This window comes from Rhineura floridana, chromosome 10 (genome assembly GCF_030035675.1).
Source record: "Rhineura floridana isolate rRhiFlo1 chromosome 10, rRhiFlo1.hap2, whole genome shotgun sequence".
NCBI lineage: Eukaryota > Metazoa > Chordata > Lepidosauria > Squamata > Rhineuridae > Rhineura > Rhineura floridana.
This window is the reverse complement of record NC_084489.1, coordinates 434,809-448,748: the sequence shown is the minus strand read 5'-3', so window position 1 is coordinate 448,748 and position 13,940 is coordinate 434,809. Positions and strand designations below refer to the sequence as shown.

Below are 13,940 nucleotides of genomic sequence, written 5' to 3'. Positions count from 1 at the left end.
GGCCAAACAAGACATGGATTGATTCCATAAAGGAAGCCATATGATTCCATAAAGGCATGCCTACCAAGATCCTGCTGTGCGTGCTTCTTGGATGTTCTGGACCTCGTCCTGGCTATCTACAGCAAGATAAATGTGGTGTTGGAGGAGAGCTTTGTGGATACCATGGACTGCAAAAAAGACAATTAATTGGGTGTTGGAACAAATTAAACCAGAACTATCACTAGAAGCTAAAATGATGAAACTGAGGTTATCATACTTTGGACACATCATGAGAAGACATGATTCACTAGAAAAGACAATAATGCTGGGAAAAACAGAAGGGAGTAGAAAAAGAGGAAGGCCAAACAAGACATGGATTGATTCCATAAAGGAAGCCCCAGACCTGAACTTACAAGATCTGAACAGGGTGGTTCATGACAGATGCTATTGGACGTCGCTGATTCATAGGGTCGCCATAAGTCATAATTGACTTGAAGGCACGTAACAACAACAATACACTGCACCAGGAGATAGAAGTCTGTAATCATAGAAAAGACTATACCATCTAAATCTATGGGTAGAAAATGCCATTTAAGAATGCTCTCCCTGTGTAAACATCATCCTTGCAAGTAATTATGTTTCAGAGAGAAAGGTGCTGTCTTCATCTGTTCTCTACTGTGCTAGTATTCTAGGTGAATTAGAAAATTTGATTCCCGCCCCTTCCACCTGCAGTCTAAACTTATACAGACTATTCTATCACCTCAGAATTCTACTCCTAAATTTATGATATGTGTAGACCAGATCAGAGCTGTGGCTTGAAAACTAATGAGGTAAGTGGAGTACTACAGAGACAGCTGTGCAATACCCTCATCTTTTGTAGAAGCTGCAGACGTCACCATGCTGCCTCTAAGACCAGTGGAAGCAGGCAGTACCTGAAGTCATGATACTACTGCAGCATTGCCCCCTAGGCTGGAAAGAGTATCACAGAGCTTTTCCAAATTTTTCTTCCAGGTTGATAATGAGAGGGATATTAAGGCTAAAATCCAATACCCACTGATTTGGGAGTAAGTTCCATTGAACTCAGTGCAGCCTACTCCTGCAGCCAGGCAGGCAAACCCCAGGCAGGCAGGCAGGCAGGCAAACCCCAGGCAGGCAGGCAGGCAGGCAAACCCCAGGCAGGCAGGCAGGCAGGCAAACCCCAGGCAGGCAGGCAAACCCCAGGCAGGCAGGCAAACCCCAGGCAGGCAGGCAGGCAGGCAAACCCCAGGTAGGCAGGCAGGCAAACCCCAGGCAGGCAGGCAAACCCCAGGCAGGCAGGCAAACCCCAGGCAGGCAGGCAGGCAGGCAGGCAGGCAAACCCCAGGCAGGCAGGCAGGCAGGGAAACCCCAGGCAGGCAGGCAAACCCCAGGCAGGCAGGCAGGCAGGCAGGCAAACCCCAGGCAGGCAGGCAGGCAGGCAAACCCCAGGCAGGCAGGCAGGCAGGCAAACCCCAGGCAGGCAGGCAAACCCCAGGCAGGCAGGCAAACCCCAGGCAGGCAGGCAGGCAGGCAAACCCCAGGCAGGCAGGCAAACCCCAGGCAGGCAGGCAAACCCCAGGCAGGCAGGCAGGCAGGCAAACCCCAGGCAGGCAGGTAGGCAGGCAGGCAAACCCCAGGCAGGCAGGTAGGCAGGCAGGCAAACCCCAGGCAGGCAGCCAGGCAGGCAGGCAAACCCCAGGCAGGCAGGCAAACCCCAGGCAGGCAGGCAGGCAGGCAAACCCCAGGCAGGCAGGCAGGCAGGCAGGCAAACCCCAGGCAGGCAGGCAGGCAGGCAAACCCCAGGCAGGCAGGCAAACCCCAGGCAGGCAGGCAGGCAGGCAAACCCCAGGCAGGCAGGCAGGCAGGCAAACCCCAGGCAGGCAAGCAAACCCCAGGTAGGCAGGCAGTGAGGCAGGCAAACCCCAGGCAGTGAGGCAGGCAAACCCCAGGCAGGCAGGCAGGCAAACCCCAGGCAGGCAGGCAAACCCCAGGCAGGCAGGCAAACCCCAGGCAGGCAGGCAAACCCCAGGCAGGCAGGCAGGCAAACCCCAGGCACGCAGGCAAACCCCAGGCACGCAGGCAAACCCCAGGCACGCAGGCAAACCCCAGGCAGGCAGGCAGGTAGGCAAACCGCAGGCAGGCAGGCAGGCAGGCAGGCAAACCGCAGGCAGGCAGGCAGGCAGGCAGGCAAACCCCAGGCAGGCAGACAAACCCCAGGCAGGCAGCCAGGCAGGCAAACCCCAGGCAGGCAGGCAAACCCCAGGCAGGCAAGCAAACCCCAGGTAGGCAGGCAGTGAGGCAGGCAAACCCCAGGCAGGCAGGCAGGTAGGCAAACCCCAGGCAGGCAGGCAGGCAGGCAGGCAAACCCCAGGCAGGCAGGCAAACCCCAGGCAGGCAGGCAAACCCCAGGCAGGCAGGCAAACCCCAGGTAGGCAGGCAGTGAGGCAGGCAAACCCCAGGCAGGCAGGCAAACCCCAGGCAGGCAGGCAGTGAGGCAGGCAAACCCCAGGCAGGCAGGCAAACCCCAGGCACGCAGGCAAACCCCAGGCAGGCAGGCAAACCCCAGGCAGGCAGGCAAACCCCAGGCAGGCAGGCAGGCAGGCAGGCAAACCCCAGGCAGGCAGGCAGGCAGGCAAACCCCAGGCAGGCAGGCAGCCAGGCAGGCAGGCAAACCCCAGGCAGGCAGGCAGCCAGGCAGGCAGGCAAACCCCAGGCAGGCAGGCAGGCAGGCAGCCAGGCAGGCAGGCAAACCCCAGGCAGGCAGCCAGGCAGGCAAACCCCGGGCAGGCAGGCAAACCCCGGGCAGGCAGGCAAACCCCGGGCAGGCAGGCAAACCCCGGGCAGGCAAGCAAACCCCAGGTAGGCAGGCAGTGAGGCAGGCAAACCCCAGGCAGGCAGGCAGGCAGGCAAACCCCAGGTAGGAAGGCAGGCAGGCAGGCAAACCCCAGGCAGGCAGACAAACCCCAGGCAGGAAGGCAGGCAGGCAGGCAAACCCCAGGCAGGCAGGCAGGCAAACCCCAGGCAGGCAGGCAGGCAAACCCCAGGTAGGCAGGCAGGCAGGCAGGCAAACCCCAGGCAGGCAGGCAGGCAGGCAAACCCCAGGTAGGCAGGCAGGGAGGCAAACCCCAGGCAGGCAGGCAGGCACGCAGGCAAACCCCAGGCAGGCAGGCAGGCAAGCCCCAGGTAGGCAGGCAGGCAAACCCCAGGCATGCAGCCAGGCAGACAAACCCCAGGCATGCAGCCAGGCAGACAAACCCCAGGCATGCAGCCAGGCAGACAAACCCCAGGCATGCAGCCAGGCAAACCCCAGGTAGGCAGGCAGTCAGGCAGACAAACCCCAGGCAGGCAGGCAGGCAAACCCCAGGCAGGCAGGCAGGCAAACCCCAGGCAGGCAGGCAGGCAAACCCCAGGCAGGCAGGCAGGCAAACCCCAGGCAGGCAGGCAGTCAGGCAGGCAAACCCCAGGCAGGCAGGCAGGCAGGCAAACCCCAGGCAGGCAGGCAGGCAAACCCCAGGCAGGCAATGCCTGCCTGCCTGCATCTCTCTCTCTCTCTCTCTCTCTCTCTCAAGCGGCCTGCTTACCCCAGAGGCCTAACAGACACCTGCGACAGAGAGGCCTTCTTACCCCCTCTGCTGGAAACGACGAGGTGCTCTGGTCCTCCTCCTGTCTCTCCACTTACTGTCCCGCCCTCAATGAGAAAGGGCGGGAAGCCAGCCAGCCACAGCGTCAATCACGCATGCGTGGCTCATGGAGACTTTCAAAAGCCAGAGATTAGCCTCTTCAAAGGAACTATGGCCGGAGGCTGGAGATGGCCCCTTTTTGCCGGAGACTCCGGCAGAAAACCGGAGACCTGGCAACCCTACACAGCATTGAGAAAAGCAGGGCTGGGCTGGGCTGGGCTGGGCTGGGCTAGAAGCAAACGAGTAACAACAGAGCAGGAAAGTTTAGCAGTATCCCCCGTCCTCCTTGTCTTCATTGGCAAGAGGCAGGGAGAAATGGCTTGGGGCTTACAGTTTTGCCCCTTTTACATCCACTTGCACACTCCTTTTTCCACCATATACTGCTTTCTCACTCCACATCTTTCTCCCCACTTGCCTGCATCTCTGCCAAGAACCTCCACCACTATCCCTGATTCCCAAATGGATGCTCCATTTAATGAATGGCAGCATAACCTGTATATATTGCAGCATTTTCTCCACAGAGATGCTGAAAATATATTTTATTCATATTGTGTGATGCAGTCCTAACAGTGCATATGTTCATTGAAGGCTTTGTTGACATGCATTGAAAAGCATCAGTTTTGCCCTTCTACCCACTGGTCAAACTGTTTCCATCATATTTTTGTGATTTCATGTGTTCTCTTTCCCTTGGGTAAATCTGACCATATGTAGTTCCCTATTCTGATTTTCTTACTGTAGGTACAGATAAAGGCGAGATGTTCCCCTATCAGGTTTCCTAAAAAAAACCCACAGCACTTTGTGGATTTGAATCCCTATTAACTTTGGTTTATTCTTGACTTATGTTTTATTGTTAGGAGTATTTACTTTAATGAACATCTTGAAAGCTGCATTTTTTATAAATGGAAAGGCAGGGTATACATTCCTTAAAAGAAATAAATCTGGTTTGGAATAAACTGCTGAAAATATTGAAGGTTGTAATCCTATGCATACTTACTTGGGAATAGGCCTGACTGAATTTAAAATGACTTAGAAATAAGTCAGCATATTTAGAATTAGTTGTAAATGGGATAACCAACAGGCAAAAGGCTAGGTCTTCTGGGAATTTACTGAATCCAACTCAAGATGTAGGGTTTCTTGCTATTTGGCAGTAACATCTACGATTTCCCCTGTCCCCCAAAATGTGTCTAGATTGCACATTTTGCATGTATAGCAAAGGGTATTTCCAGATTACTTGTGTGAATAAGATGCAACCAGTGATAAAATAATCAACATGGCAGTCCTGAGTTAATTAAGATCAGTAATAGGAAACAAAACTATAATTTCTATAGAACCAGACAATCCAAAATTCCATGCTATCCTGTACCAATTATTACTCTGGTTTTGTAACCTCCCCTCCCACCACTGAAAATCTTCTCAGCCATCCTTCAGGCTTAATGCAATTTCAGTAGGCATTGTCCACACATTTCCAAGCATATCTAGAGTTGTAGGAGCTAGAAACTCAATTTTTTTTAAAAAAAAATGAGAAACAGATTTGCAGGAAGGTTAATTCTGCACTCACCACATTCTTTACTGTTATGGAATTGCAACACCCACAGACTCCTACTTATGGTCTTGCCTAAAAGGGCCATTTAAAAGAGAGGGCTGGCATAGCTCCTACATGAACCTTCTAAAGTTTCAGTTTGAAAGACTAAGGTGTACTCTTAATCACACTTGTCCCACTGAATTCAATAGGCCTTACTTTTGAGTAGACATGGTTAGGATTGTGTTATAAGTTCTGCTCCCCGTTTACTGTTTTCAGTCAAGGCTTTCCATCATACTAATAACTTTTTAAAAAATTAAGAAATCCCTAATAAACAAGATTTTAACATTCATTTCATACACCCTTTATCTCAAAGGAAACTTGATAGAATCATAGATCAATAATAGATCAGTTTATCAGATTACTTATATCCAAAAGTACACACTTCTTCCACATTTAAAAATGGTGAGGAACATGTTTTCCTGGGCTATTACTATACACCAGTATTACTATACACCAGTGTAGTGTAGTGGTTAAGGTGCTGGACTATGACCTGGGAGACCAGGGTTCAAATCCCCACACAGCCATGAAGCTCAGTGGGTGACCTTGGGCCAGTCACTGCCTCTCAGCCTCAGAGGAAGGAAATAGTAAACCACCTCTGAATACTGCTTACCATGAAAGCCCTATTCATAGGGTCGCCATAATTCAGAATCGACTTGAAGGCAGTCCATCCATTACTATACTTGCACAGTGTACGTTTTCGAAGAACAGAATATATTTTTCTGCTTAAAAACAAATATTAAGCAGCCCAAAATATGGAGGCTTTCAAAAGACATTCAAGCAAATATTCTGCCTTCTTCACTTTTTTTTTTACACTCTAAAAGAAGCCACAGACCTGAACTTACAAGATCTGAACAGGGTGGTTCATGACACATGCTCTTGGAGGTCGCTGATTCATAGGGTCGCCATAAGTCGTAATCGACTTGAAGGCACATAACAACAACAAACATGAAGCAATTTTATTTTCTCATTTCATCTTCAAGATAGTATTCTTCAATGAAGCAGGAATTACCTCTGGTTTTGAAAACATGTCCATGGCATAACTTTTGACAAAAAATTCAAAATGTTACACACCTGATAATTGGTTTCAAGAGAGTATCCCAAGTGATTTGTACACTTATATAAAAATTTATAATAGCAAGAAATTGTTTGCGATACCAAAAATATCATGCTCCATTTGGAGCCATCAAACAAAAAAGTTCATATATAAAGCACTGATTATAGACTATTAATTGAGGCAGACTTTGGGACAGAGGTATAAATTGCTGTCTAACTTTTAATCCAAACTTCTCACTGTTTCCCAAAACCCAGTAACAGACTTGTTAACAATAATCATGACTTCTGTGCTATTTGTTTTCAAGCTAAGAAATCAACATTTTAAATGTAGTTTACCGCACTCTTTAATATGTATCCATAAATATGGACAATTGGGTTCTTAAACCTCACATAAGTAAAATAAAGATATTTACTTCCTCCATCTTTCACTAAAAAGCAAAGTAAACCCAAACATTATATTTACACACAGAACACAATTTGCAAGATATAAAGATGATCCAGGGATGCTTCCAAATGGACAGATCCTAGACCTACCCAATCACTCCTTTACTGTTATTAGTTACAAGCAGAATTGCAATTGGCTTTCCACACTGCAGGAGGTACTGTGCCTTTTTGGAACAAACATCCAGCTATGTTCTGTCCACACTAGTGAATGTACCATAGCTACATGAGTACAGCAGAGTACAATTCACATCCAGCAAAGGCAACTATTTCTCAACACTTCCTCCCCCAATGAGATTTTTAAAAGCAGTTCCTGCCATTATAGTGCTAATTAAAGAACAATTGCTTGATTACTCAGATGTCCTCTAAGGGACATTTAAAGACCCCTGTTTTTTCTTTTTCTGCTAGCTTCAGCTCTTTTCTTCCTGTCCAATAACCTTTGCAATGGGGGAGAAACAGCCAGACCGTTCTTCACAAATTTACTCAGAAGTAATTCCCACTTCTTAACGAAGTTTTCCCGAGTGCTAGCATTTTGAGATTCGGCAGGCCAGAGAGAGACACACTGTTGGGAAAGTCTTACAGTAGACGGGTAGCAAATGACCCTGAGCTTGCTTAATTCAACCTGTCTCTATTTCCCCAGTCTTTTTCAAGACAAAGGTATAAGCAGAGGCACCTTTGTTGAATTTGACACGCTGGACATAAGTTTTACTCCCTCTCTCCTAAAATGCTTTCAGATTTAACAGTTGCTTCCTCTTCTCCTACTTCTCCCAAAGCAACCACTTTAAATTTAATTGATCAATTCATTTTAATTTGTTTCATTGTCTCCTGGAGTTTTTTCAGGAAATAGTTTCTTAACCTCCCCCCCCCCACTCCATCCTTAAATGCTTGTCATTTCCTTTTCTCTGAGTTTTCTTAATCTGCATAATTTCAGATTGGTGCATTAACACCAATTTAAAAATAGCCACTGTGCAATTCAAAATTCCACCTCCAAGAAGAAGAAAGGGTAGTACTAGGGCCAACTACACCTGCACAACTAGCACAGTTCTTTTTTCCCCTTTCATATATTCGCAGTTGGGGAAAATATGGAATAACCACAAAGAAAACACAGCAAAACCACAACTGAATGATGGCATCATATGAATATCAGCTAGTATGGAAGCACCCCCCCCCCCAAAAAAAAGGTCTTCTAATTTTTGGTGACTCAAGCAAAATGCACACAAAGTAGTTAAAAACAGAGGTGAACTGCTTATTTACTTTGATTGCAAAACATTTGATTTACAACGCTGTGCTTATAAAAAAGGTCATGACAGAATATTCACACATCAGCCTATCATATTGTACAGCAGGTAACAGAATGCTTAGTGATAAACCTCATTGTTAGTTTAAAAAGTTGCCTTTTTGAGCTAAATTATATAAGGCTTTTCTGGTACCAAATTATCAAAGCTGTCTTTCTCAAAGTCACAGCAAACAGTTGCTTATTTTTTGCCATGGTCTTTCTCCGAATCCAGAAGCGCAGAGCGAATCCCTAATTTCTTAAGCTCCTCCACCAGGTCCCCACTTTGATGCATCTGGAGAAGTATGTCGCAGCCTCCCACAAATTCACCATTCAGGAAGACTTGAGGAATAGTAGGCCAGTTGGAATAGTTTTTAATTCCTGAATCGAAACAAAGACAAATGTTCCCAAATGCATTAGACAATTTATAACAGCGTTTCTGCAAGTCCAGAGAGAGGGAGGCAGACTACGCTGCAGATAAAAAAGGAAATGCACAAGCCATAGCCATTTTGCAAGTCTTACTGGCCATAAGTCTCTATTGTCCTCTCTCTCCCTCCCCTCCTTTTAGGGCAAGGGAGCTGTCCTTTGCTACTCTGTGAAGCACTATTTAAATAGGCAGCACCACATAAGGTTTGAGACTTCCAAACATAGGCTATGACTCCACTGGAATTGGGGAAAACAGTTAAGTGGATTCAAAATAAAAAATGTTGTAGACCCAGTGCTTTCAGATTAGACATAGAAGTAGCAAGAGGAAAGAGAAAAGAGGAAGAAAATGAGAGAGAAATGTGAAACTATACAGGGTCATTCAGGAAACACGCAGTGGGAAAACAGCTATGTAGGGATTATTGATCACATTGCGTAGCGGAACAATGCCACAGGTTAGGCTGAGGAGAGCAGCTTGCCCATGACAAACCGTGGAGTTTCACAGCAATTTGAATTGGGGGTTTCCACACTTGAACCCCATATTTTAGCTATTGTGCTAATTAGCTTTCAGTAAAAAAAGGGTTTGTGTACACACAACAATATTCCAAGATAGGGAGTAGGATCTGGAATGATTTCATAACATTTGAGAAACACTGGTATAAGAAACCATTGCTTCAGCATGATTGCTTCCCACTATTTTAGAACCTGCAACCTACATTTTAAAAATAAATGAAAATATACAAGTGAGGCCTGCAAAAAAAAATGTTGCAGTGTATCCTTCCTCCTAAAAGCAGTGATCCTGTTCAGGGTTCTGGCCATCCATTTCCTCCCAAGCAAGACATTCTACTCCTTCCATCCATCCTGTTTTTCTTTTCAGCTGTCACTGTACATTCTGTGGCTACTTAGTATATGACATTGTCGCTGCACTCTTATTTTTATTATTAAATTTATTTTATTTATATTATTTATTATATAAACCCGCCCTTCCTCCCAGTAGGAGCCCAGAATTTATCCCACCTTTCTCCAAGGAACTCATCATGGTAGAGCATATTTTATCCTCACAACAACCCTCAGGGGTCCCTCAGGGCTCAGCTTTGTCCCCCATGTTATTTAATATCTACATGAAACCGCTGGGAGAGGTTGTCCGGGGATTTGGGGTTCAGTGCCCTCAGTATGCGGATGACACCCAACTCTATTTCTCCTTTCCACCTAAAGCCAAGGAAGCTGTCCTGGTCCTGAACCGGTGCCTGGCATCAGTGATGGACTGGATGAGGGTGAACAAATTGAAATTAAATCCAGACAAGACAGAGGTGCTCCTGGTTAGTCGAAAGGCAAATCAGGGAATAGGGATTCAGCCTGTGCTGGATGGGGTTACACTCCCCCTGAAGACACAGGTTCGCAGTTTGGGTGTGCTCCTGGACTCAGCTTTGAACTTGGAGGCCCAGGTCTCTGCAGTGGCCAGGAGTGCTTTTGCCCAGCTAAGAATGGTGTGCCAGCTGCGTCCGTTCCTGGAGACGCCTGATTTGACTACAGTGATGCATGCCTTAGTTACATCCCGTTTAGATTACTGTAACGCGCTCTACGTGGGGCTGCCTTTGAAGACTGTTCGGAAACTTAAACTGGTACAAAGAGCTGCAGCCAGAGTGCTAACTGGGGCTGGTTACAGGGACCATACAACTCCCTTGTTACGACAGCTCCACTGGCTGCCAGTTTGTTTCCGGTCACAATTCAAAGTGCTGGTTTTGACCTATAAAGCTCTATACGGCCTAGGTCCAGGCTAACTCTTAGACCGTATCTCCCTATATGAGCCTGCCCGGGCTTTGAGATCCACAGGAGAGGCCCTTCTCGCAGTCCCAACACCTTCGCAAGCGCAATTGGTGAGGACGCGAGATAGGGCCTTCTCGGTTACTGCCCCCAGGTTCTGGAACTCTCTTCCTAGGGAAGCACCAATGGCCCCTTCCTTGCTATCCTTCCATTGGCAGGCAAAGACTTTTTTATTCCGACAGGCTTTTCGGATAGAAGGTGTTTAGGATTGGGCTCTACAACGTTTGTTTTATTGTTTTATCCCATTATTTGTATTATTTTAAATTGTTTTTTAGTATTTAACATAAGAACATAAGAAGAGCCTGCTGGATCAGGCCAGTGGCCCATCTAGTCCAGCATCCTGTTCTCACAGTGGCCAACCAGGTGCCTGGGGGAAGCCCGCAAGCAGGACCCGAGTGCAAGAACACTCTCCCCTCCTGAGGCTTCCGGCAACTGGTTTTCAGAAGCATGCTGCCTCTGACTAGGGTGGCAGAACACAGCCATCATGGCTAGTAGCCATTGATAGCCCTGTCCTCCATGAATTTGTCTAATCTTCTTTTAAAGCCATCCAAGCTGGTGGCCTTTTTTTAAGTGCCTGTTTCATGGTTTTAAGGTTGCATATAGTTTAATTGTATGTTTTTCTATGCTTTTAACTACATGTAGTTTTATTTGTAAGCCGCCCTGAGTTCCAGTTTGGAAAAAGGGCGGGGTAAAAATAAAGATTCATTCATTCAACACTGTGAGGCAGGTTAGGCAAAAACTGTGAATGACCAAGGGCACTTGATGAGCTTCATGACTGAGTGGAAACTTGAACCCTGGTCTCCCATGGCCTAGGCTAACACCCTAAACACTATACCAGCTGGTTCTTCTTTTTGCCCCCTTAAGGTTTTTCTTGCAACTCGCTCAAGCTTCAAATTCCAGCATTGATCCCTTGCCAACAGATTCACAGGGATTGCATAAGAGTTACCTGATGCACAAAACAGAAGTTTTTAAACAAGATTTGGCACTTTTTGGACCTAAGCTTAAACATCTTTGCACATAAAACATTTTGTTACAATGTTTTATGTTGTTACGAGTGCTTTTCTATACTTCTTTATTCTGTCTGGCAAATGCACCTCTGTCCAAATTCTTTATCTCTTCCTAACAGAACTTGGGAGTTTAGGGAGTGGTACAAGATGTTGCATATGTTCTAGAAGTGGTCTGACACAAACTTCAATCCCCTAACTAAGACTTCACAATGCAACCACATAAGGTCAAGTAATACTGCTACATTACTATTAAGCCCCTGGATGCCACTGAAACATTATAGCACTCCAGAAACCAGGAGCCCACTAAATCCAATAAAGAAATTCTTCCATGGGTTTCTGGAGATTATTCAAGGAGTAGAAGCACGCTGAAAGAATTCCATTACTGATATTCCAGAAGTGTTTGGCTTTCTTTCTTGCAAAGATCACAAGATAAACACATTTTATTGTGCAGTCTGCCTGTCACATACGCACACATTCAAGGCATGCCCTCCTTCTCACAAAGTATGATGGAAACTGTAATTCTGTGAAGGGTGCTAGGGATCTCTACATGCTTTTCTTACACTACAGGTCAGGGTGAGCCACTCCTTTGCAGGAACTGCACAGGAGGAGAATGCTCAGCCTTTTAATATAAACTTGTACTAATAGTTCTGAATTAGTGATGAAATTAGATGTACTAGTGGGCCATCCTCCAACAGATTGCATGAGTTGCACCACCACAATTGTTGTTATTGCCATTTACTTTTTTTGCAAGAAGAACCACTGAGACACAAAGAAGGACCGAACTTTAAGGACCAATAGTTGTGTAGAAGAGGGTGATTCAGGAGGTGCAGTTCTTTTTCCCCCCTGTACATGACAAACTGCATCTGCCAAAATTCTTTTTTTTCTAGACAACTATTTGAGATATTAAAAATGGACTTCACATGTTGTAGTTCAGGGTTGGAGTACACCCTGAGTTCAAAAAGATTAATTGCTACTGTCCTATTACACTGCCACGCATAGATGGGGTAGATAGAGCTAGCATGGCATATAGCGTTGGACTAGACTAGAGACCTTGATTCAAATCCCTGTTCAACCACAATGCTTACTGGCAGTGCAATCCTATTCATCTTTACTCAGAAATTCACTGAATTCAATGGGTCTTATTCCCAGGTACGTAGGCATAAGACTGTGCCCTGGCTTAATTTGGGCCAGTTGCATACATGAACTAAAGATGCTTACCACAGTAAAGTGCAACACCACTCTCTGGCTAGCATGATGAGCAGCCAGCCTTCTTCCCTATTTTGTAGCTAAAGATGGGGTTGGAATCATCCAAGCACTTGCAAGGAGATCTCCACTCAGCCCAGCTCCAAGGTTGAGGGAAAGACTGGGGGTTGTTTTGCAGCTGTGCTGTGAAGGCCTTAGCCATGCAGGACCAAACTGGCAACCACTTTCCCTCCTACTACTCCACAGCACTGGATGCTGCTGCTCCCTGAATGTGCCCCATGTACTTTCCAAAAGTTGCAGCCAACACACGCACAGAGCCTTTCTTTCAGGAAAGACAGAGGGCGCAATCTGCTGCGTAATAGTGCATAGGACTCCTTCAGCACAGACTTCTGCTGCTGCCTGGCCTTTACCTCGAGAAAGAAACGTGTACCACTGCTCAAAGGCACTGCACATATGCCCAAGCAAAGGTAACCAACAGCAAACAGTTCCCACCCACCAGTCCTTTCCCAAGGGAAAGAGCGAGCGCAGTGCCCAACACTACTTCTCACCCTAACCCCAGTAGGCCTTTCTCTCAGGAAAAAATAGGGAAGAAGGACAGGACGGGGTGGGGGCGCCTATATTGTAGGCACATAACTAAAAATTGTTGATCCCCCAGCTAGCCACCATTTCTCAACGTAGTCTACCCGCAGGGCTGTTACACGAATAAGAGGCAGGGCTCGGAGGATAGAAAAGAGTGTACGCTGCCCGAGTTCTTTTGAAGGAAAGAGGAATAAACACACAATAGACCGAAGAAAGGTTTCGTCTCCAGCAGCTGTAAAGATAAGAATGACGTGTCAGAGCGGGTGGCCGACAGGGCTGAAGGCCGGCTGGACTCTCCCGGGCGCGGTCTGTGGAAGGAGGTTAACGGAGGGGCGGGGCTAGCGGGGCAGAATTCACCTTGCCGGAGATCGGGGTCCTGGAGGACGTCGTGGGCGCGGTAGTCGCTGACGCCATGCAGGCGCAGGATCTGCACCACCGCGTTGCTGAAGCCGCACTGGGGCTGCGCCGGGCTGCCCTTCATGAAGACCACCACCGGGTGGGCACGCACCAGCCGCTCCACCGCCTCCTTCGAAGCGCTGCTGGGAGCGCCACCCTCGCCACCACCTGCTCCAGCCTGGCTTAACGGCCGCACAAAAAAGCCCAACGGCCGCGGCCCTCCCAACAGCCGCAGGGCTGCGGGCAACCGGCAAAAGGACCCACTCATGGCTATGGCCGCTGCCACCCCTTCTCACAAAAGGGTTCTTCTCAGGCGACCTTGCCCGCTTAGAACCTCACGAAAACACTCCTTTCCTATTGAAACAACTACGGGTCGCCGCCCAAGGCTCTATGAAAGGCCGCTATTACTATCAATCACTTTCAAGCTACCAATTATATTTGAGCGAGGCTGCCTGCACAACCTAGCCCTGCCCTATAGTTCT

The 13,940-nt window shown here is 47.6% G+C and overlaps 2 protein-coding genes across 3 annotated transcripts in view; both read right to left on the bottom strand.

The window, feature by feature from the left end:
- Nucleotides 1-3,683, bottom strand: part of PIGA (phosphatidylinositol glycan anchor biosynthesis class A) — a 35,804-nt gene extending 32,121 nt beyond the window's left edge. The window contains exons 1-2 of one of the 2 annotated variants that reach the window (XM_061586151.1): nt 3,622-3,670; nt 65-167 (exon numbers count right to left, since the gene is read on the bottom strand). The gene's annotated coding sequence lies outside the window, so the exon portion shown is untranslated. Of the gene's footprint in view, nt 1-64; nt 168-3,621 lie in introns of both variants that reach the window. The other variant, XM_061586153.1, reaches the window with a different exon arrangement.
- Nucleotides 3,684-6,200: 2,517 nt separating this feature from the next.
- GLRX5 (glutaredoxin 5) lies at nt 6,201-13,863 on the bottom strand. The gene is made up of 2 exons (XM_061586674.1): nt 13,420-13,863; nt 6,201-8,407 (listed from the first exon to the last, which is right to left on the bottom strand). Exons 1-2 carry the CDS (start codon nt 13,724-13,726, stop codon nt 8,229-8,231), a joined length of 486 nt encoding a protein of 161 aa, XP_061442658.1. The 5' UTR covers nt 13,727-13,863; the 3' UTR covers nt 6,201-8,228.
- Between the last annotated feature and the right edge of the window lie 77 nt (nt 13,864-13,940).